At 34.2% G+C, this 25,700-nt stretch overlaps 1 protein-coding gene across 4 annotated transcripts in view; it reads left to right on the top strand.

Moving 5' to 3' along the window:
• The window catches only part of STXBP5 (syntaxin binding protein 5), a 175,552-nt gene that overhangs the window by 127,409 nt on the left and 22,443 nt on the right, over positions 1 to 25,700 (top strand). For 2 of the 4 annotated variants that reach the window (XM_032407703.1, XM_032407702.1), the window contains exons 20-24: positions 2,070 to 2,129; positions 2,231 to 2,278; positions 16,488 to 16,538; positions 23,247 to 23,486; positions 24,963 to 25,332. In XM_032407703.1, the coding sequence (XP_032263594.1) occupies positions 2,070 to 2,129; positions 2,231 to 2,278; positions 16,488 to 16,538; positions 23,247 to 23,486; positions 24,963 to 25,332 (769 nt within the window). The remainder of the gene's footprint in view (positions 1 to 2,069; positions 2,130 to 2,230; positions 2,279 to 16,487; positions 16,539 to 23,246; positions 23,487 to 24,962; positions 25,333 to 25,700) is intronic. The other 2 variants (XM_032407705.1, XM_032407704.1) reach the window with 1 other exon arrangement.

Raw genomic sequence — 25,700 nt, 5'->3', positions numbered from 1 at the left:
TTCTGAAATAAAATATTAATTCTGGCATCCTGAATTAACATAAGAAAGAACTTCTGCTATCTCCATTTGATCTTTGTATTTCAAAAAACTCAGATTGCTTTACTGAGCACTTTAATAATATTGGAATTTTGTGTTAGTACTGCATCAGAAATGTGTGTGCCTTTGCATGTGTGAAAATGATAAAAAGATTTGTTAGGTTATTTTGGTTTGAAGAAAACCCAGGGCCACATAGGCCATAATATAAGTGCTGCCTTCAGGAGTTACCATTTACCCCAGAAAAAAACAAAAAGCTGTAAATATTTTCTATGTTTATTTAATCATAATTATTTGGTAAACATATACAAGTGGAATATGCTGAAAGCATTTTTGGAATTTGACAAAAATTCTGAAGACCAATGTCAGGCATTTTCAGTTACAGGAAAAATAAATCTTTTCTTTACGTTTATGGCTTATTTTGGAAATTTTTTTTGGAAATACTAAAAAACATTTTTATAATTTTATATTCATATTTAGATATGTAGCTATTGCTCTAAGATGAAATACATCAACTAAAACAAGTATTAATAAATTTTTTTACATTCCTGTGCCTATTTAATATCAGAGGTGACTGTGATATTTTAAAATATTTATAACCTCTTATAACCGTTATCTTCTTTGAAAAACAAGTATAACCATTTCTATTCCTGAAAATATCACTGAGTCCATATTACTTACGTGATATTTTTTGATAAAGGATTTATGAGGATCCATAAATGCTACTTAGCAAAAACAACATGGTTTTGAAAGAGTAATCTTCTAAGACTATTATAGAAGTAATGGATGCTGCCAATGTTGCAGGTTTTACTTGGTCTATGGAGAGATTTCGAGGATATTTTCCACTTGGCCAAAGAAAGTATGATTTTTCTGGGGGTCAAACTTTGACCTTCTTTATTAAGATTCAGTACTTTCACTGGGATAAAAAAAAAATACAGAAAGACTTTTTTATTTACTTCCAGTTATGTTTCAAGTATTTGCTTCTATCAGAAAATTTATTCATTCAGCAAAGAAGCACTCTGCTGAGTGCAAAGGAGTTGCAAAGATGAATCAAATGGGGGCCCAGTTTTTAGAAGTGCAGTGCAATGAAAAGGGCACATGTGTGTAAACTTTTTAAAATATGAGGTATTAAGTGATGAATATCATAAGAGATATATCACAGCTAAAGGGTTATTGGAATTTAAAAGAGGGGAAATGATTTATAGCGAGGAGATTATGAAAATTTATGGGTGAGATGTCATTTGAAATGTGCTATTATGAAGAACAGAGCATTTAATAAAAGTTGTCAACTAGAATACTACTTAGGATTACATTTATAAATAAAACATTATGTTAGAAATTAAAGAAATGAGATAAAGAATTGAACACTTTTTTTAAGGAAAATGGACAAATAAAATCTTAATTATAAAAATATTAGTTAAACTTATTGGAAGTCACAGCCAGAATAAAATTAAATATTTCTTACCTCATTAGACATAAGTAAATATTTGAACATACCTAAAATTATAAGTATTATCCTCAGTATTTTAAAGATCCCTGTGGTAATAATAGAATTTATATATGATTTTAAAATTTGTATCTAGAAAGTGAACCTTAAAATAAATTTTGCCAGTATACTTCTTGCACAGGATTCTTAGTTCTAGATGAACCTTATTCGACTAGTGTCAAAGAATTTTTGCATTTTCTTTCAGAAACAGTTAATTGCTGCTTATATTTTTCTTTATCTGTTCTCTAACATCTATGCCAAGATTTTTCTAARTGGTTGTAACTTAAGGAAAAATTGTTATAGATTGAAGTTAATATTTATATATACTAGGGATCTCTCTACTGTGAAAGATAATGCACTACTGTTTGCTATTCTTACTGTAATATTATAAGAGTTGTTATTAATTATATGCATGACATTTTCTTGTGGCCAATAGTATGGAAACTTACCTTGGAAGTTACCAGATTATTTTGTTTGTACTTTTCCCTATGACAACTCTGTGTTTGTGACTGATATGTGCCTGTTCCTTCCATTGTCTTCGTTTGTGTAGGTTCTTCATCACCACACAATTCAGATGATGAACAAAAAATGAATAATTTTATAGAAAAGGGTATAGTATCTTTATTTTAAAGTATTTCTTTTAATTATGTTTAATTCATTTAGTTTACTTTGAATAGATTTTGACATTTTATATCAAAATATTATTTTCAGTGAAGACCAAAAGCAGAAAGTTTTCCAAGATGGTAGCCAGTGATATAGGTAGGAAATAGAAATTTCTCTTTTGTTTCTAATCCTTGCTATATGCAGTGTTACTCAACACCAGAAAATGATCTAATGCATTGCATTTTGTATATATTAATTTGTTATTTCTATGCTAAACAATAATCTCTTGGGCTGTTTCTTCTAAACTCATTGGGGCAGTAATTATTAAAAATCGATTAACTTGGGATTGCAGTTCTTCTGACTTACAATGTGAACTATTCTATTTTTATTTTTGCTTTATTTAAAATAAAGCAGGGTTCAATTTATGCTATAAATAGTACAATTTTATACTTTCAGATTTTGAGATCTTTTTTTTTTATTTGCATTTTCTCCTACCTTTATTCCATCTTCCTCAAATTTTCAAAACCCCCAATTTTAAGGAAATACTTCTCTAAAATATTGACTCTTTTGTTCTGTAATCTGCACTACCCTTGAGTTAAATGGGAATTTTCTTAAGACTCTTCCCTTCCCCCCACACACAAGTAAAAATGATTGATGGAGAGTATTTTATATTAATCCTTTTGACTATTTTTATGAATATACTTGGAAATACATTACCCAGTCCAGGGTTTTCAGTTTAAAATAGGAAAACAAAATATAATCAAACTTTGAGGACATAATCAAACTCTTTAAGACTTTTTGGTTGGTCATAAAACTTTGAATATTCTCTGAAGATTTTTAAAGGCTTGAGAAGCACTGTTTTACAAAAAGAGAATAAATTAAATTGATTTAAATCAAAATTTTTATTATACAGTTATGTTATTTCTTCCAAAATGCCTACCATATATTCCTTGATTTGTATTAAATGATATGCATTTCTAGGCAGCTGAAATAGATTTACCTTTTCTCATGATAAAGCTTAATATATAACAAAATTAAATTTCAAAAACTTAACAGAAGTAGCATCCATATTGTCTGCATGTTGTAAATTGAACCCTGTTTAGTCATATTAACGTTGGCTGACTGTTAGCACCTCTGGTCATTTTTTAAATAAGATGGTTTATTCTTGGGCAAAGGGCTCTTCATATATGGGGAGTTGATTATCTCTTTGTGGTTTTATAGTGATTCAGTTGGTAATAGTTAAATCACTTTAATTATGTGCTAGCACTATAGCATAATACTTTTTCAACCAAATTTTTTAATATTTTGTCGTAATAGTACTTATTGTCATGTAATGTAAAAAGTTAGAAGGGACTTTCCTACATACACTTAATCAAAGAACTTTTAAAATTTAATTATCTAGGGATTTTACCTTGCATGAAAGGAACCTTGTATATAATTACATTTTTAAAATAATTTCTCTGTCCAGTTTTTGATCCTGGGGTTGTATTTGCTTTGTTAAATGTGGTGACTAGCTCTTCTCTTTTTTCTGTGTTTTGAATAGAATATGTAACATGAAATATCTGAGCTTGAATATTTGAAAGTCTTCAGTTAACAAATTTCTTAGACGAGGAACATTATTGGAAGTTCTTTGGTAATGTTCTTGCTTGCTTTTTATGTTATTGGCAAGTTTTTCTTTTTGTCATGCCAGTTTTTGTATTTATAGTTTTTGGGAAACATGTTAACTTTATTCAGTTTTTCAAACTTAGGTTAGTTACACAGTTATACATAATTATTTTGCATCTTCAGAAACTACTGCTCTGTCTCCTATTTCATATATAATTTTGTTTGGTTTTGGTGGAACCTTTCAGTGTGGTTTTTAATCCCAACATAGATACAAGGAAAACTCACTTCTCAATTTTTTTCTTCATTCAAATGGAGACTGCTCCATTTTAGACTATAAAGTTTTTACAGTTAAAAAAAATGAGTTTCTCTCTCTACATTAGTGTCTAGTTTTATAATGAGAATTATAAAATATGCTATTGAAAAACACCTAAAATGTCAGTGAAATATCAAGAAAAAAATACATAGAATCTCCTGAAGACCTCTCTGTCAAGACGTGTTTTCTGTGTAAAGTTTATTGTGTCAAAAGTGCTAGGATTCCCTTATTATGCAGCCATCAAAAGGAATGAAATCTTGCCATTTGCAACAATGTGGATGGAACTGGAGGGCATTATGCTGAGTGAAATAAGTCAATCAGAGAAAGACATGTATCATATGACCTCACTGATATGAGGAATTCTTAATCTCAGGAAACAAACTGAGGGTTGCTGGAGTGGTGTGGGGTGGGAGGGATGAGGTGGCTGGGTGATAGACATTGGGGAGGGTATGTGCTATGGTGAGCGCTGTGAACTGTGTAAGGCTGTTGAATCACAGACCTGTACCTCTGAAACAAATAATACATTATATGTTAAAAAAAAAAAAAAAAGAAGATAGTAGGGAGGGAAAAATGAAGGGGGGGAATCGGAGGGGGAGACGAACCATGATAGACTATGGACTCTGAGAAACAAACTGAGGGTTCTAGAGGGGAGTGGGGTGGGGGGATGGGTTAGCCTGGTGATGGGTATTAAAGAGGGCAAGTACTGAGTGGAGCACTGGGTGTTATACACAAACAATGAATCATGGAACACTATATCAAAAACTAATGATGTAATGTATGGTAATTAACATAACAAAAAAATTTTTTTAAATCCTAAAAAAAAAGAAGAAGTGCTAGGATTCCTTTAGGGGCACCTGGGTGGCTCAGTCGGTTAAGCATCCAACTCTTGGCTTCAGCTCAGGTCATGATCTCAGGGTCATGAGATCGAGCCCCACATCGGGCCCCCACTCAGTGGAGAGTTGGCTTGAGATTCTCTTGCTTCCTCTCCTTCTGCCTCTTCCACGTGCTGTCTCTGTCTCTCTAAAATAAATAATTTTTTTTAAGAAAATGCTAGGATTCCTTGAGCATTCTGAGCTCAGTGTTTCCTACCATCCAGTCCTGTACTTGCTCTGAAGTATCCTAAGCCTCATAAAATTATCACCTCTCTCTTCCTCAGTAGACAAACATTTTCAGCTTCAACTATAATTGTAGTGATGCGGTGGCCTAATAAGGGAGGGCATAAGAATAAATCTAGACCCTCAAGATTGACACTAGTAAGAAAGCCACCTTGCTTGGAAGGCTAACTGAAATGTCTTGGCTCCAAAACTTTGTTTCTGCAGCTTCACCTTTTCTTTGAAAGTAATTGCTGCCAATATTGGAGGGGTGAGGTGCAAAATGTCATTCCTTAACACTCTAACCCAAGCTTGGAAAATCAACCCCTCTTTTACTGCCCGACAGTACAGCTGAGATAGCTGAGATGATAAGTTTTTTAAAAATATAGATATATATACTTAACAATTACACTTTTCTGACACCATGCCAGCCCTTTATAAGTAATATTTCTTATTTAATCCATTCAATGTAACTACAGTGAGCTACCTACTATTACTTCCCTGTTTTACAGATGAGGAACAGAGAGGTAGAATGTAAGTAATGTATCTGTTGGTTACACAGCTAGTGAATGACAGAGCCAGGATTCCCACCCAGGTAGTCTGACTTCACTGTTTGTCCTTTCAATGCTGTACTACTATATTAGTTCTTAAGACAATTTACTAAAGTCTGTAAGGATTTAAAAACAAATCCATTGTGTGATTTGTAACTAGATATTCTGGTTATGGCCCTGTTCTATCTACATAGTAATCTAGGAAAAAAGATGTTTCCTGTTAAGTTCTGCCCTAGCACCAGATCATGGTTGTGTTGGTACCTATTACCCAAACATAATATACAGTGCCTGGAAGTCTACCTTCCTCAAAGACCAGACTCAAGTAGCTACAGCGAACAGTAGAGCCCCTAACCCATCTACCTAAAGCCTAGCTTCCTTGTTTCCTGGCTGACAGCTAATTCAGATGAATGAGGCTGACAGTGACTTCCTTGTTCATGCCTAAGAACAGCAGCCTCAAAAGGCATAACTTTAGTCTTGTGAGTTTAACAGCAAAAATATAGCAGAATATAATGCAATTGCAGCATCCCTAAAGAAAGGTGCATGCATGTAATACACATACGGAGATTTGTTTTGCCTGTTCATACTTGATGATTAATTTTTGTTAGTAAAATCTTAATGACCACCATTTCCAAAATCAGTCTTTCCTGTAGTGTTAACCATTTCTGTAAATCATTTAGAAAATAAGAGTAGCTACCAATTTTTAATTTGCTTATTATTTATATTTTATATAAAACTTTGGAAATAAAAAATTCTGTAAAGCTTTTTGTTAAGTTTGTAAAAAATAGTCCTAAAATGTATATCTTTTTTAAAGTGTTAATCAAATTTTTCATGATACCTTATGAATAAAATATGGTCCAGATGCTAGCATTGTTTGGTAGAGTTTGAAACTACATGAACCTTTTCTGAAGATTGTTAATTCTATTTCATTGATTCTATTTCATTGTGAAAGTAGATTTCTAGCTGGATTCTATAGTCTACAAGCCCATATCCCATATTATTACTAATTTTCATATAGAAGAAATGATTACATGAAGCTGTGAGGGGGAAATAATAACTAGAGATTAAAATATAAATATTCAAAAATACAGTAACTTAATGAGCATTGGGTCAAAACAAGTAGAAAACTTGGCTCCATTTAATGAGCACCTCCCAAGTTCCAGTCACTATAGATATTCTTCAGATGGTATCTGTAAACCTAGGGAGGATTGTACCTCCATGGTCCTTTTAATCTCTCAGATTCTGGGTTAGCAGTTACTTGGGTAATGACTAATTTTCTTTTCTAGCAAAAACTGAAGTAATTTTTAAAGTCAATTTAAATGAAGATAATGATCATTAGTCCAAATACTGTTTTCATTAGTTCTCCTTTACCTAAGTCCCAGTGTTTCCTTTTTTAAATTAAAGAGTTATAATGCAACTTAAATAGGTTCTTGGTCATTATATTCTAAATCACTAATTCATTAAAACCTACAATTTTAAATCTGCTCAAGCCCCCTTATTCTTCAAGAAAAGAGGTTGAGCCTCAAAGAAGTTAAGTTGCACATCCAAAGTAATGTTTCACAGTAATGACCTAGTCAGGACCAGAATCCAGGTCTCTTGACTCTTATTTTACTATAGCATGTCTCCACTCTCATGCTATAAGTTCTCTTTTTCTTGTGCTGTCTTCCCAATTCTTTTATATTTACATGTTGAAAAAGAAATTCTCAGAGGTCCATTTGGAGCCTGCAATATGAATAAAAAGGTATGTATCAAATTAATTAAGTAGAATTTTAAGTTAGAAAATTATTCTAATTCATTATAAAACTCAGATTAGTACTGATATTTCTACTTTATATTCCCCAATACTCAATCCCAAATGTGTGGCTGTTACCTCTATAGAAGTTCATCTTTATATTTAATCCACAATATGGCTATTGAAGAATAGAAGATCATCTTGAAAGAGATGATGAGTCAAGTGTGCAGTAATACCATTTTTACAGGTAAAATTACTCTTAATTTGTGAAGAACTAAATTTCACAGTCAGGTACTTTACAACCGTTATACAAGTCTGAGGTTTTCTAATGAATTCTTTTTCTTTTTTCAGGATGAATAACATCTGAATGTATTCATCAGTATGGCATAATGTGTGTTGGATTTTAATTTTATTTCAGCATGTATTTTCTATCAAATTTCATAATAAAATCTCAGCAAGGTCTGTTTGTCTTTTATATCACAGTACTTCCTGTGGATGCATTTCTTTTTCCATAGAACCGTCTTTTTCTTACATTGGAAGAATGTAAAAAGATCTTTCCAGAAGTAACTTATTGTTTGATTCCTAATATAAAGTAAATTAATCCAAATTAAATTACTGAAATAATTTCTTTGTCAAGTATTGTTTGAATAGAACTGCTAATATGGCAGTCCTGTTCACGAAGATGGCACTGAAGGCGAAGAAGGAAGCTGCTGACCCTCCCAAAGCTGAAGCCAAAGCAAAGACTTTGAAGGCCAAGAAAGCAGTGCTGAAAGGTGTTCACAGTCACAAAAAAGAAGAAGAAGATCTGCACATCACGGCATTCCGATGGCCCAAGACACTGCATTCTCCAAAGGCAGCCCAAATATCCTCAAAAGAGCACCCCCAGGAGAAACAAGCATGACCACTATGCAGGTCCCCCTAACTACTGAGTCAGCCATGAAGAAAATAGACAATAACACAACTTGTGTTCATTGTGGATGCCAGGGCCAACAAGCACCAGATCAAACAGGCTGTGAAGAAGGTCTTTGACGTTGTGGCCAAGGTCAACACCCTGATTAGGCCCAGTGGAGAGAAGAAGGGATATGTTCAACTGGCTCCTGACTGTGATGCTTTGGATGTTGCCAACAAAGTTGGGATCACCTAAGCTGAGTCCAGCTGGCTAAATCTAAATATACATTTTTTTAACAACAACAACAAAAAAAAGTGACATGTTCTACCATTACTTGCTGTATTAGTTTGCAAGTAGCTGCCGTAACAAAATACCACAGACTGGGTGACTGAAACAACAGAAATTTATTTCCTCTAGAATAGCTCTGGAGGCTAGAAGTCCAAGATTAAGGTGTTAAAAGGTTTGGTTTCTTCTTGGCTTGCAGATGGCTGCCTTTTCATTGAGTCTCATATAATCTTCCTTCTCTGCAGGTGCAGCTGTGGTGTTTGTGTGTTTAAATTTCCTCTTCCCGTCAGATGAGATGAGGTGTACCACTAATGGCCTCATTTCAGCTTAATCACCTCTTTTTAAAAGCCCTGTTTCCAAATACCTCAAATTCTGAGGAATTGAAGGTTAATGCTTCAACATACAAATTTTGGAGGAACAATTCCGCATATAACACTTAGGGTTTTGTAACATCTTTTATTCTGTAGAAAATGCTGCAGAGTTTATTATGATATCCTAGACATTAAGTTTTATGAATTTATGGGAAGCAAATAGAAATGGGAAAAATATTGAAGACTAAAGCTATAAGAGTTCAAGAATTAGAAGAATGTGCTATAGCTGAATCTTTAAGAGAAACTTTAAAGATTCCCCTTCATTTCAGGTAATGGATATGTGTTCCATATTTCAAAAGTGATCTATTTGATGAATAGACCTGTGTTTAATTTGCCCTTTTTTTCTTTATTTCATTTGTGAGAAAATTCAGCTTCTTTCTGTAGAAGTAAAATTCCATTGACAGTTTGTGTTCATTTATTTATTCATTCATCACCATGCTCATTGACCACACATTGTTATACACATACACAGATGCAGTATTTTGCAAGATAAATATTATCTCCAAACTCATGGAATTTATATTCTAACATGGGAGATAGACATTGATAGGTATTGATATTATTAGTTCTAATTGGCTATTAAAATAATGTGTGATAAGTGGCAAGAATTTCTACTTCGTCTCACTTGCCCTTGGATTCTTTGCCATATCATATAAGCTGATTTTTAGTCTTGTTACTATTCTGATTTTTAAAATTTAATATGCATACATTTCAACATTTGCTTGAAAAGAGTGGCATTGGCTCTCTGCAGGTGGTGGAAAAACTGATACTGTCACCTCCTTTTAATTATTGAACCTCATAAAGATTTGGTTTTTTGGCATCTTCATACTGCCATAATAATAAGTCCTTTTACCTGTTATTCTTGGTATACTGTTTCTGATAAAAGTCACATTCCAAAAAGCAGAAATTATACTTCTGTTTTCCTTTCTTTTAAGAAACCTTCCCTTAGAAAAATAAGATGTGGAACACAGTAGATAGAAAAATTAAAGCAAAATTATAAAACAGCTCCCTAATTTCAAAGAAGCAATATGAATCTCCATAATTGAGAAACTTTACAAAGATTTGTACAGTGGCGAAGAACTGAAAAGTATCAGCCATGACAAAACTGTCATCTGTGGTACAGAGGTCCAAGCAGTGCTCTTGAGATTTGTTTCTCTCCTTGCTGTTGAAACTACCATTGCAGACATGATTTGTGATCATGCATCACTTCATTTATTCCTACCAAGCAAATGAAGCTCTTTACTGCTTACTCAGCCAGTCAGCTTGATATCTTCATTCCAGTTTATAAGAAGGGAGTAGAGACTCAGGTTTACAGCCTGCCAAGACATATCTCTGATACCAGTTTTCTTCAGATTGAAGAAACTGTTGTCATTTCCGTCGTTTCGGCTGTGGACAAAGGCATAAGAAAAGAGAGCTAGTTTATAATCTCTAGTAACAAAAGGTTTCAAAACTAGGAAGATATTGAGTACAGGGAGCAAGAGTTGAAGAATACACAGTTGAAGAAGAGAAAAACAGACAACTTAAGGGTCTTCCAAGAATGCATTCAAATCTTACGTCTTCAGTTTGAAAGCCTCACTGGGAGTTGAGTAACTTCAAAGCATGAGCAGAAGTTTCTTTATACATGCAATGAAATCAGCCGACAAGGTAACTGGGTTGGCAAGTGCTTCTGAGACTCCTAAGAAGTAAAAATATGATCACCAAAAATTGCTGGATAAAGTCTACAACTGCTTCATCCACAGAATTATACTAGGGTACAGAGTATATGCTAGGAGGACTGATCTGCCTCTTGTGGGCCGGCCATCAAGGAGGTTGACTAAACAGACCTGAAAACAAGTATATTCCCTAGAAGTCACAAAATTAAAAGATAAAAATATATGGCCTAAATTTCAACTTTAGATCTTAGGTTTGGGGCTTAGCCTCCCACAGAAGACAGCTGTGAAACTAGTCAAAATATATCGGCTCTTTCTAGGCGTTGAGCAACAGGCAAGTCTAGGGCTGCCATCCTTGAGAGAAAGGAAAAATACAAGGTGAGCCGCATGACCTCCTCGGGTTTCTGCGGTGGAACACTTTCCTGTTGCAGGGCAGGGTGGGTGGAACTCAGGAGGGGCTGCAGTCTCATCAAGCTAAGGAGGCAGAGAGTGGTGTTCTGGGCTGCTAAAGTGACTAGAATTTGTGAGATACTGTACTTGAGAGGAAGGAACTTCACAGAGGAGATTTCCTAGAGGTCTGGGGCAGAGCGGGGGGGGGGGTTAACTCAGGTTCAACTCCAGGCTAAAGCTATACCTGAGCTGGGCAAGACTCTCTAAGGCCTAGCAGCAACCACCTGCTATGAGTCTGAGAGCTGGCAAGGATACCAGCAGTCATGCAGGGCCCGGAATTGTTGCCATTAGACATTGCTGAACACCTTGGTCATTCTGGATATCCCAGAAAGGCCACTCCATAAGAGTAAGGATCACTTCTTAGCATAAATGCCGTATCCTAGAACTAAATTCAAACTGAAATAGACCTACCCTAACAAAGAATAAAACCTGATAAAACCAAGGATCCACCAGTAATTTAAGAGCAAGACAGAGCAAAGCTCAACACCTACTAAGTTGCATGATATAATACAGACTCCATTCAACACATTATCCACTCTGCCTAGTATCCAATCAAAAGTTCCTAGGCATGTGAAATAAAGATTCAAAATCAAAAGTAGGGAAAATGTGACCCATAATTAAAAATAAAAAAAAATTAGTAGAAACAGACTTAAAGATGACCTAGATGCTGTAATTAGCTAAGGATTTTTAAAGCAGCTGCTATAATATGTTTTAGTACTGAAAAGAAAAAAAAAATGGTCACAATGAGTGAACAGATAGAGAATTAGAGAATAGCAGCAGCAGCAAAGAGAAAATAGCAACTTTATAATGAATAAAATGAAAATTCTAGTACTGAAAGTTCAATATCTGATACAATAAAATTACCCAGATAAGTCCCTATCATGGGATAGAGACTACAGAAGAAAGGGCTATGGAACTTGACAGCAGATAAATACAAATACAGTGTGGAATGCCGAGGATCTAAATCCTTCCCCACCCCCTCCTTTTGCTCTTCCCCTTGCCATAAGTGTTCATAAAAAATAGACAAGTTACATTCAAAAGTAGGCAATAATCAGTCTGGCTTTAGATTTCTTAGCTATTCACAATGCTATAAGAAAATGGGACAACTTGAGTTTTGAGGGGATATAGTTGTAAGCTGGGACTTGTACATGTTACCAAATTTCTCTGATCCCTGTTTGTCTTTGTTTTCAGCTAAACAAAAGTTTGTAAAATACTGTGTTCATATGCCTTTCTTTTAAACTTAAAAAAAAAAAGCTACTTCTTAAAGACATACTTTAGAAGACCTTGGGGTTTGGGGAAAGTTGTACTAGAAATGATTGTCCCCTATGGAACGCTCTCCTAAGGAAATAATCAAAATACATGAAAATATTTTTGTACATTTTTATTGCCTTATTTATTGGAAAACTTACTGTTCAGTAAGTGTTCGTATAAATAAATATGCAGCCGTTAACATATACTAACAACTGAGGAAAGAAAATGTTTCTTTTAGTAGTGGAAAAAAGTAGGATACAGATTTGTATATTACATAAAATGGATATTAAAAAGTAGCATGAAATATGCAAACATCTTGCCTCTTGATTATGGGCATTCATGGTGGCTATATTTTCCGTTTCTATATTTTCCAAATTTAAAGAACACACAAGTCAAAAAAGCTTAAAGATAAAATGCATATGTATGAGAGGACAGTTAAAAGATGTTAATCTATTAATGCCTGTGAATCTATTGATTAAGACTGTGTTTTTCATCTAAAAATTCTAATTTTATACATTGAAGAAAAAATGTAAGCTTTAAAATATTTGGGAAGAAGATAAAGAACATCGTCCCAAGTGAAGGATGCCTTACACCGAAGTTTATACCATGTAATTTCATGCATATGAAGTTCTAGAATAGGCAAAATTGATTGATGGTGAAAAAAAAAAATCAGAACTGGATATTTCTAGGGATGAGGACAGGATTGGGAAGAATATGCATGACCTTTCTTGGATGTTGATGAATTTCTATATCATGTTAAGGGTTTGAGTTACATAGGTGTGTACATTGTCAAAACTCAATAGGTATTTAAGATTTGTTCATTTGTATGTATATTCTTTTACATCAAAAGAAAAAATACTGTCAACAAACAAGTGGGGAACATATAGTTTTGTGAAAAATGTATGAAGTCTGAGTTACTCCTTGCTGGCTTTATCTTTTGTCCCATGGTCTTACATGGGTATTCCAGGGTAAAAAAGTTACAGCTTCAATGTACTCTAATTGGCACCTTGTGCATGCATCTGTTAGTACTTGGTACATTGCAGTGGAGTTATTTCATTCCTCCAAGGGGCTGTGAACTCTTGGAGGGCAGGAAATCCCTGCCTTCTGGCACGTGGCTGGCGTGTGCCCAATAAATATTTAATAGGTTAGTAAGTATTCCTCTGCCTTTGTCTCCACCTCTACATGTAACAAAAATATTTTTCTATTCATTAAAATTATTAGTTCTGTATCTTTTTTATAATATTAATTGGTAAGTGGAATTAACACAAAATAACAAAGGTTAATCTTTTAACATTGTCATTTCAGGTTCTTTGTTCAAGGAGATTGCTCAAAATTATATCAAGGTGTTATAGCAGTGTGGCTTAAATATTTTGAACACTGTGGTTGAGTTTGTGGTCAGGTTGTGGGTCTCCAGCTGCAAAGTGTTCAGGAAAAAATATTAGACCCCATAATTAAATCATTTTGTAACATTTATAGTGAAGTCAGAAAATCTGCCTAGTCATTTTTGTGTGTGATTTTAACCTCAATAAAATGTCAAAATTAGACCAACTGAAGAATTATTTGAAAGTTGGTTATATTCAGTTTTTTTAACATGATAAAGAAATTAAGTAATGCTAGACCAAAAAAAAAAAAAAATTGTATTTTATGGGAAAGATTAACTTAAATTTTTTGAATATTTGAGAATTTATATAAAAGAATTTCTAGTAGAAAATCATGAAGGAGATTGAAAGCATACATTTAAGAAACTCAAAAGGAAATTTTATGCTAGTGAAATTTTTTGGCAGAAATATGTATATGGTTACTGAGTGAAAGCTTCAACAGATACATTTCTAATTAACAAAATATTTACTTAATGTAGTCTGAAATTAATGAGGAATAAACTTGATCTAGCTTGTAAATTATTCACGTTATTTCTCCTTTGTTATGTGTAGCTGTATATTGAATTTAGTTTTTGAAACAAACAAGGTTGAACTTACAGTGGTGCATACCATTCTATACTTAATGTCCTCAGGTTTTTTTTTTTTCCCATTTTCTTGTTTTAGTTACTTGGAATATTATCATAGAATAAAGGAACGCTGGGTTGTTTACAAGTGTATTAATAGCTCATTTGTATAGCATTTTGCAGTTTATTTAGAAATCATATTTCATTTATTATTAATAACTAACTTTTATCAAATTCATATTGTGTGTCAGGTATTATGCTCAGTGCTTTGCTTACATCATCTTGTATAATCTTCACAGCTAGGAAATTGGCATTATTATCTATCCTCATTTAACAAATGAGGAAATTTCAGGTTTAGAGAGGCAAAGTGATTGGCCTAAGGTCACACATCTGGTAGTTGCTTGAAGTGGATTCCCCCTAAGGTTTGATCTGATGCCAAATCCAGTCCTAACCACTATACTTTACCCTTCCACATTTTACGAACCTAGATACTGAAGCTTGTTCAGGGAATGTTTGTTATGAACTAACTGCATATGCATACTGGGTTTGCTCAATTAGTTTTGGTTCCTATCCTGAAGTTTCTTTTAGTCTAGGGACCTGGCTGCTCAAAGTGTGGTTCATAGACCAGCAGCACTGGCATCTTCTGGGAGCTTGTTGGAAGTGTAGGATCTCATGCCCTAGTCCAGTAGTATAGAATCAGAATCTGATTTAACAGGATCACCAGGTGATTGGTGTGTACTTTCAAGTTTTTGATAAGCTCTGGTCTGAAAGAATAACTGGATCAAAGCAGAGTAGTCTAGGGAGGCATCCATACCATCTGATTAATGTCTTTAGACTCTACCAGACTGATTTTTATACTTCAGGTAACATATAATATTGTATAGATACTATTTATCAGTCTGTGTACATTGTACCCATGGTATTTGGTGAAAACCTCTTTGAATTCTCTTGAAAGTGTTTAATATTGCATTTTTAGAAGATGGTTTTGGGGGTATAATATCTTCTAATTTTAGGGAATTGTATATTAAGTATGATGGCAACCATTTATATGAAATCAACTAACCACAGATTTCATTAGCTAGTTTTGTTTTGTAGTACATTTTATCTTTTAACTGATACTGATTATGTCTGGGTGAAAATGGGATAGGACTGATTGTATATTTGACTCATTCTTGATTTTTAGAGGATGATGATTAGATTGATGAAGCTTAGAAATGAAAACTTGAATCCCCCACCCCTTCCCAGTTTGCCTAATGCCTCTTTCCTAATACTGGATTTGTCATTTTTTTAGATGTGGAAGTTATATACTATGACTGGATTTCTCTTTGTTTACATGGCGCCCTTATGGACTAGCAGGGTCTGTGCTTTAAATATCTCTTAACAGCCCAAAATTTAACCCAATATATGCATTCATGTATTAACAAGCGCTTGTTCAAAATTGTGCATAGGAAGCACTATTCTGTTACGCATGCATTGCCACTAACATGATATAGTTAAACAACTCCTAACTCTAAATCACTTCCTAGATTAAGGCAGTAACTGACTTTGAGGATGGAAAGTGAATTCCCAGTAAGTTTATACAGAGGCTTTTTTATTCTGGTGCAAAATAGAAATTGACATATAGTTTACATTTTTGTAAATACCATAATTTTAGATTGGCATGACTTTGTTTCGTTTGTTTTGCACTGACATGTAAATAGAGGTGTTAACTTGTATCAAGAATAGGTGAATTCTGATAGTTGTATGATGTAATCAAATACTTAAATTTATTCTTAGATAGAAGTTGTCCTATATTCTAGAGATTAACTTAAAAAATAATGAACACAGTAGCTATGAAGATGAGGAACTGGAAAGATTTTATTATATCAACTATCCAAACTCCGTCTTCTGCCTCTATTGTCCTTACCTGCAACACCTGCCTTCTGAGAAATGACTCTACTTCTCTTAGAAAAGCCTAACCCTTTCCTGTGAGCCTAAGAAATAATTAACAGTTAGAATAAAAAGCTTTCTTGAAGTAACAGCTTCAAGCACACAAAGATATTACATCAAGTAAGTACAAACTTTTAAAAAGTTGAAAACAAGATTTACTTTCAACCTGTAATATTATTAATCATATTTTAATTATCTTAGCATCTAGATTTAGTAATAAAAGCATTTACATCTACCTGGAGGAGAGTTGATATTAACAAATATGAATCAAATATTCTTCAGAACTTTAAAAATGTGTTTTATTTTTCAGCAAAGATGTCAAGGAAGTTAAGCTTGCCTACTGACCTAAAGCCTGACTTAGGTAAGTAAAATAAATAAATGAATGGGGTGCCTGGGTGGCTCAGTCGTTGGGCGTCTGCCTTCAGCTCAGGTCATGATCCCGGGGTCCTGGGATCGAGCCCCGCATCGGGCTCCTGCTTGGCGGGAGGCCTGCTTCTCCCTCTCCCACTCCCCCTGCTTATGTTCCCTCTCTTGCTGTGTCTCTCTCTGTCAAATAAATAAATAAAATCTTTTAAATAAATAAATAAATGAATGAATGAATGAATGAATGAATAAAATCCATAATAGTTAAACTCCCTTCAAAGGGAAGACAAGGAAATCAGAAGATTTAAAATTACCGTAGACTGGATTTTTATCAGAAATCAAGTTTAAAATGACTAAGATGTTTAAGGATTAACAGCCTCTAGAATGTCATCTATAAATTATAAAAGATTATAAATTCAAGCAAACCAAAATAATATATTTTCTCAGCTCTCATACTTTATATCTAAACAAGATTTGGTATAAGACTAAAATTTGTACAATTTCAGATTAATTTCTGTTAAAAGTTGTTATATCCCATTTAACCATCTGAAAACTTGCTTGAACTTTATAATTTATAAACTTACAAGAATTTAACTTTTTCACAGTAAATTAGTTTTCTGTATTACAATGAATTTCTCATATCAAGAATCATTATTTTTGATGATAATAAGTTGGGAATATTTCTTTTTCTATAGCACTTTCTATGCAACTAATCCCCTAGGAAAGCAGAGTGAACATATTCACACATTCCTTTTGCTTTAGATTCAGCTCAAAAACAGCTCCCTGATATCACACATAGAGACAAATAACATTTCAGTAAAGATAAAAAGCTTGCAGTGTTTCTTTTTAAACTCACTTTTTTTTAATTTCAGAAATTTTGATGGTCTTTAATGAAATAAAAAGTGGGCTGACTGAAGATGGTTTCACCCATCTTTGTCTTAGAAATATCTAGATTTCCTCCCTTACATTTGCTCACCCCTGTCATCTCACTATTTATTCTCTAGATTCCTTAACTGCCTTTTTATGCATAATGCAAATTTAGGTATTGTCCATTTCACCATACTAATTTTAGCATTTCCAAATCATAGTCTTATCTCAGTTATACCGATAGAAGGTATATAATTATCAGTGAGTAGGCATAATGTCTTCCATTGTCAGCAGTACAAGTTTCCATTCTTGAACATAGGAAAAACAATTTCATAGAATCCTGTAGTAGGACTGGTGTTAAGGGAACAAGAATTAATCCTAGAATATCAGAGAACATATGTTTTGAGAAGGGAATAGCTCCCTTTACTATATAAATGGAAGATGTAATTTGACATTAAGTGTATCTGAGGGGCCGAGTTTTCATCAGACTCTCAAAGAGGCCCGTGATTTTAATAACACTAAATACTGCTAGTTAAAATGGTTTTGTACCTTCTAGTATCTTAAAAATCTGAGAAAACACATGGAGAAAAGTACTTGTAAAATTAGTAAAAATACTGTATATTAATTATTTTTAAAAAGAATATCACACTTATATAAGTAATTTAATCAGTGGGTATATCCCATACTTGTATAGATCATCTTTATTCAGTTCATGTTTTAGCTTACATGCCCATGTATTTCAGTGCCCTAAGCCAATTACAACTGATTGACACATACCTCGGAACAGTCTCTGTGCTGCTTAAGTAATTTCCCTTCAAGTCATTGTACTGCTAAACTATTTTCTGGTAGAGATTCTTAGCTGGTAATTGTTTTACATTGGCTGGGGAGTCAATGGGGAAAAACAATTCTATTGATAGGCTCAAACTACCAGATGTTCCTAAAGCAGCTGAGGCTGTTGGACTACCCTGCAGCTCTGGAAGCTTCTGTGACTAGAATTCACCTTGGCTTATGAGGAAATCGTGTAACGCTGCACTTTGTCTGTGGCTTCACCATCCTAGATTCCATGGCCCAGCCTCAGGAACCATGGGTGATATTGTTAGGCTTCTGATGTTACTTTTCAACTGGCAACAACCAGAGGAATAAAAATCAGACTTTTATACTTTAATGTGAATTAGTTTTTTGTCCTAAAGTTTACCCTGACCAAATTCAACTCTTGGCATGATGTTTTGACTGGGGGAATAAAATATTGTTGCATAAGGCTCTCTATGTGGGAAGGAAAGGGTAATATATAGAGGTAGAATGTTCTAGGCATCCAGAGAGTAACATGAAAGCAATGATGTGACAAGCTTGTAACACCTACAGCTGGATAGAGGCATTAATGACAAATTTTATCTGAGTTAACAGCTTCCAGAAACCTCACATGTTCAAATATATTTTTGTATTTAAAGACTGAACTTTAATTCTCAATAATAACCAAACCCTCCCCTTTATTTTGGTGGTTTGACTAATCCCATGTCTACCTGGAGTTGCTGGAGAAAGTTTTAGACTTGGACATGACACAAGTCCTGACTCTTCCACTAATTATCTTTGTCCTCCTGGGCGAGTTATTGTTATTGAATCTAAGTGTCTATTTTATTATTCATTAAATTGTGATGATAATACTTTTCACTTGTTATGTGGATTCAATAGAATAATAAATAGAAAGTGTTATGAAAATGTGTCTTACATGGTAGGCCTTGCTTAGTGGTAGCCATTTTCATTTCTGCTCTTCTTACTAGAATTAAAATTGAAATTTCTAGTCCATTTGTTTAGCTTGCCCAATTTCTAAAATTTAAGCCACAAAGATCCACAACATCTGACTTAACAATAGTCAGTACAAGTTGTAATTCATGAACTGCTAAAAATTCTAACTTGTTTTCAAACAGTTCTAGGCAAATAGAATTTTGTAAGTTTAGGATTGATTCTGATTCAGTTCATTTTCACATACTGATCTATACTTAAGAGTTTCTTTGGTAGCTAATTTTTATAAAGAAGTCATAATAAAAATGCAGTTGTAGTTTATGAATTTTATATAGTTAAATTAGTCCATTAAATTAAAACACTGTTTATTTGGCCTGTGAATTAACATTTGAAGTAGATTGTTGTGAATCACCTATTGTAATTTTAATAGATAAGAGTAAGAATTTTTACACAGATTAATTTATAATGAAATTTATATTATCAAATTTTCTTTTTTTTTTAAAGATTTTATTTATTTATTCATGAGAGACAGAGAGAGAGAGAGAGAGGCAGAGGGAGAAGCAGGCTCTCAAGGAGCAGGGAGCCTGATGCGGGACTCGATCCCAGGACCCTGAGATCATGACCTGAGCCGAAGGCAGACGCTTAACCATCTGAGCCACCCAGGCACCCTATATTATCAAATTTTCTTACCAAATTTATATTACCAAATTTTCTTTTTTAAATTTTTTTAAGATTTATTTGAGAGAGAGAGCGAGGGGGAGGGGCTGAGGAAGAGGGAGAGTGAGTCTTAAGCAGACTCTGCGCTAAGCACAGAACCAGATGTGGGGCTCGGTCTCATGACCCTTGAGACCACGACCTGAGCTGAAACCAAGAGTTGGATGCTTAACCAGCTGCGCCACCGAGGCACCCCTCAAATTTTCTTATCAAATTTCCACTGATTTCTATCTTTGTCCCTGGGTCACAACTGAAAATATATGTCCAATCACCTTGTATGTGTATGACTTATTAAAGTAACGAATATTTTTATCATTGAAAACTACATTTAAAATTTCTATTATTTGGGGTCCCTGGCTGGCTCAGTCAGTAGAGCATGAGACTCTTGATCTTGGGGTTGTAAGTTTGGACCTCATGTTGGGTGTAGAGATTACTTAAAATCTTAAAAAAATAAAATTTCTATTATTTCTAGAAATCTTTTTATAACTTTGAAAACTTTAGAGTTAGCATTTGGAATCAGTTTATATATTTAATATTACACACTCATCCAGTAATGAGCTGTTGCTTATGGAAAGTTGTTTCATTTACAGGAAGTAGTTCTTTTTTGCCATGTCAAAATCTTTAAGAGGAATTACAGGCAAAAGAGAGACATTTTTAGGCACTATAGTTAGAAATTACCCATGTTACTGCCATAACTAGTAGCTTTATTATTTTCAGAGGCTAGCTATAATCAAAATTCTGTTGTATATAATTATCATTTGGGGAAATATTTGTCAATCTATTAATTTAAATTTTTTATTTTTTTTATTTTATTTTATTTTTTTAAAGATTTTATTTATTTATTTGACACAGAGAGAGAGAGAGAGAGGAATCACAAGCAGGCAGAGTGGCAGGGAGCGGCAGAGGGAGAAGCAGGCTTCCCGTGGAGCAGGGAGCCCGATGTGGGACTCGATCCCAGGACCCTGGGATCATGACCTGAGCCGAAGGCAGATGCTTAACGACTGAGCCACCCAGGCGCCCCAATTTAAATTTTTTAAAGATTTATTTATTTAGGGAGAGAGCATGCGGGTGCAATCAGGAGGGGCAGAGAGAGAGGGAGACAAGCAGACTCCCCCCTGAGCATGGAGCCAGACATGGGGCTCTATCCCACGACCCTGAGATCATGACCTAAGCCAAAATCAAGTCTGATGCTTAACTCACTGAGCCACCCAGGCGTCCCTGAATTTAAATTTGATTACAAAAGCTTTTAGGTAGTATAGTTAGGATTCAGTTATACCTTTTCTATTTAATAAAATGCAATTTAGAAGACTTGACTGTGTTTTTTTATTTTTTATGACACGAAGTCATTTCTTTCATGATAGCATTGAAAGCATGTGATTTGAGGACCTATTTATTAGATGTGAACAGTAGAAACGGCTGAGAATTTTAATATATCCCACAGTTGTGGCAGCAAGACATCGGTTTAGATACTTTCAACTATAGATCTGTCTTCAGCAAGTATTTATTGGATACTTTTATAAGCCAGGCACTATGCTCAAAATGACACAGCTCTTGTATTCAAGAAACTTAGAGTCACTTTAGAGTGAGGCCTAAGACAAGTCTGGAAGAACTACAGAACAAATGTACTATTAGTGCCATGGGAGAGAAAAAGCTATCAAGATTCAAAAAAAGAAAAACCATATATGGTTTTAGGAATCAAGATAAAACTTCATGAAAATGATGGTACCTGAGATGACAAATAAGCACAATCTTGATAGAGAAAAGGATGAGGCACAGGAACCAATCAGAAAGAAAATCACAAGCAGAGAACAATGATTTACTCAGTTTTTTCCCACAAGGTCCTGAAAAGCAGGGTAGCATCGAAGATAGGGCCAGAAAGGAGAGTTGAAATATTTTGTGGAGAGTCTTAAAAACCTGAGTAAGATACTAAACATCAAATAAAGAGGAACTACTGAAGATTTTTTAAATAGAGGTGGTAGAATTATGACTGTACCTTATAAAATTCAGTTAAGTTGTGTTAGAACAGTGACAGAATGAAGGTGGGAAGACCACTTGTGAATTATCAGCAGTCTCCATGAATGATGAAGGCCTGAATGAAGGGTAATGGAAGTTGATTGGTAATGGAAAGAGGGAAACAACACTGGAGTAAAATAACATTGGACGTGGCATTCCATCAGATATGTATAGGTAAAGTGTAAGGGAAGAACCAAAACTGAGACTCATTTTAAGTGTTATTCCCTAGAACAGGGTTGTCATGAAAATAAACAGTGCCATTAGATGAATTTAGAACTTTGGAGAAATAATGTATTTTGATTTTGTATAGTGAGACATAATAGGAAAAAATTCCCATAAATTTGGAAATGCAGTTACAAAAGAAAAGAGGCCAAGGCTCAAGGCAAACTTGCAATTGGCCACAGTGAAGAAGGCAGCTAAAGACAAGAGAAGGTTTATTAGTATAATTTTGAAGTATCCCTGTCATTACAGAAAGAGTCAAGTAAAGGGAATACACCTGGTATGAAATTAAGTATGAGCCAGATACCAGTTACATGTTTTGATGTAAAATGCCTTGGATGAATGTTGATTACAGTTAAAATGGTTTTCAAGAAAAAGGAAGGCTAAATTTTTATGGATTAAAAGCTTTCATATGGACAGATTTGAAAAAAAAACCTTCAGATTTGAAGGTAGAATCAGTACTTCTAAATGGATTTTTTTAATGTAAATAATTGAAAGTGCAACAAAAACTTGTGATGTACTATATGCTGGCTAACCGAACATAATAAAAAAAAAAGAAAGAAAAAATGCCCACAGTTTTCTAGTTCTACCCAACCATGGAATTGCATTACCAAAGGAAGTAACAGCATCATGAGAAAAGAAGTTGGTGAGGTCTAAGATTAGAAAAGCAACCAGGATACTAACAAAGAGCCACACCAAAAACCATATAGATCACACATCCAAAAATTCACTGGAATTACACCAACTCACTTCTGAGAAGTATGGATTTATCTGTTTGTATTTTATATTTAAGCAAAGGAAAAAATTATTAACATAAAAGTAAATTGTTTTGGGGACGTCTGGGTGGCTCAGTTGTTAAGCGTCTGCCTTCGGCTCAGGTCATGATCCCAGGGTCCTGGGATCGGGTCCCGCATCGGGCTCCCTGTTCGGCGGGAAGCCTGCTTCTCCCTCTACCTGCTCTGCCTGCCGCTCCCCCTGCTTGTGCTCTCTCTCTGTGACGAGTAAATAAAAATCTTTAAAAAATTTTTTAAAAAAGTAAATTGTTTTTAATTAAAATATGCTATAGGTTTTGTCTTTTTGCAGATTAACTCTTTGGCCAAATTTTTATGATATTTTATAACAAGCAATCTCACAACATTTTAATTCATTTCAGATATAAAAGATAATTCCTTCAGCCGATCACGGAGTTCCAGTGTAACCAGCATTGATAAAGAATCTCGAGAAGCAATTTCTGCTCTTCATTTCTGTGAAACTTTTACTCGAAAGGCAGATTCATCTCCCTCCCCGTGTTTATGGGTTGGTACTACATTGGGAACAGTGCTTGTCATTGCACTGAATCTTCCCCCAGGAGGAGAGCAAAGACTTCTTCAGCCAGTAATTGTCTCTCCAAGTGGTATGTATGCTTTCATGCTGTACTTATGTTGAAGATCTAACTTGCTATATTTAGTAGAAGCCTTCGCTTTTCATTTTTGAATTGATCTATGAATTCTAAAATGTAAACTAAATGGAGATGTAGTCTTATGTTTTTAATGAAGAAATACATGAATAAGATTCCAGAATATCGTTTATTTATACAGCCATTCAGGTTTTGCATTTTTTTTTAACTCTAGGATCATATCTAAAATGATTACTACATTTGAAAATGAAAAAAAAAAAACTGTTCTTCTAATGCATTCTAAGGTACCTTAAAATGCTATGTTCTATAAGCAAAAGGATGGTACCATATTTAGGAGAAAAAGCAAAATGTATTTTTTTTAAACATCATGTAGTTGGCTGTTTTTAATATCTAAATGTGAAGTCTTAAAATATGTTATCTTTCTCCTTTGAAGTATTAGGAAAAGGTGATTTAATAGCAGATCTTAAGAAAAAATTTATGACCTTCATATATTGAAAATGAGATTCAATTTCATCAAATGTATGTGGAGTCTGATAGATCTGGAAATAACTGAGAAATCTGGTTTTCATTACTAATTTATTCTGATTTAGGTAGAAAAAGAACATGATTGTGCTCATTAGTGTATCCCTTGTTTATACAGTGGACTTTAACATTACTTGGAATTTAAAATTAAAATGTAATTATGATTTTAATGGTTTGTGAACTAGGTTTACATCAAAGAAACAGTTTGATTTATTCATTCAGCTCAATAAATATTTGAGTATGTTCTGTATGCCTAGTTGTTAGAAAAGGTTACATAATGATAATATTCTTACTTAAGCTCCTTTCTTCATAGTAAGAATGTGTATAAGGAAAAAAAAAAAAAAAGCCTGGAAAGATAAGCCACATAAAGAATGTTCTGGTAGCCATATTAAGAAGGTAAAAAAAAAAAGAAAAACAAGGTGAAATTAATTTTAATAACATTTTATTTAGCATATCCAAAATGCTGTTATTTCAGCATGTAACCAGTGTTTTTAAATTACTAAGATATTTTACTTTTAATTTTTTTTTTTTTTGGTACTGAGTCTTCGGATCCGGCATGTATTTTACTCTCAGAATATGCCACAAGTTGGACAGGCCGTATTTCAAGGGCTCTGTAGCCACATGTGGCTAGTGGCTGCTGTATTGGACAGTGCAGCTCCTAGACACCATCCACTTGCTCTCACACTTGTTGGTAGTACACTTGGCAGATATGAGGTAAGACATAGTTCCAGGCATCCCAGTATTTATCAGTTTGGGGCATGTATTTCTGATTTCTTTTTCTGGACTCAGATACATGCTTGAAGGTTGAATCCCTTCAGTAAGCCGGTGTTCAATTTCAGTTTAATATACATTCTGCATGTTGCTGAATGTCTACTCTGTGTCAGAGTTGGAATAAACATATTTGCTGTGGGGGTTAAAATACTTGTTATCTACTAAACTTATGTATTTTAGGTACTATATTGAGGTTAAAAGGGGCGATCCTGAGAATGGCATTCCTGGATACCACAGGCTGCTTAGTGCCACCTGCATATGAATCCTGGAGAGAACACAATGTTCCCGAAGAAAAAGATGAAAAGGAGAAATTAAAGAAACGACGGCCTGTCTCCGTATCCCCTTCCTCTTCTCAGGAAATTAGTGAAAACCAGTATGCAGTGATATGTTCTGAAAAGCAAGCAAAAGTCATCTCACTGCCAACTCAGAACTGTGCTTACAAGCAAAACATTACAGAGACCTCATTTGTGCTTCGTGGAGATATCGTAGCATTGAGTAACAGTATCTGCCTTGCCTGTTTCTGCGCCAATGGACATATTATGACTTTTAGGTAAGAGGTACACATTTTTAAAAAACACAAAGATGGCACTTACACCCTTAAAACATAACACTACAGAATTATATTCCACTTAAATGAAATGCTTTTGTTTATAGTCTTACACACTGAGAATTTATTTTCATTCAGTTAATAGTGAACAAGTTTATGAAGAATACAAGTCAGTTTTATCTACCTCTCAAGTATACTAAATCATAAGGTTTATAAGGTACTGCCATTTTTGCCTTCTATAATACTTTGTTCAAGACTAAACCTACCTTGTTTATTTATGTTTTTTAATTCCAGTTAGTTAACATACAGTGTTGTATTACTTCCAGGTGTGCACGATAGTAATTCAACACTTCCATACATCACCTGGTGCT

This window comes from Phoca vitulina, unplaced genomic scaffold (assembly GCF_004348235.1).
Source record: "Phoca vitulina isolate PV1807 unplaced genomic scaffold, GSC_HSeal_1.0 scaffold9, whole genome shotgun sequence".
Taxonomy (NCBI): Eukaryota; Metazoa; Chordata; class Mammalia; order Carnivora; family Phocidae; genus Phoca; species Phoca vitulina.
The sequence above is the reverse complement of the archived record's forward strand: the minus strand, read 5'-3'. Positions and strand labels throughout refer to the sequence as shown.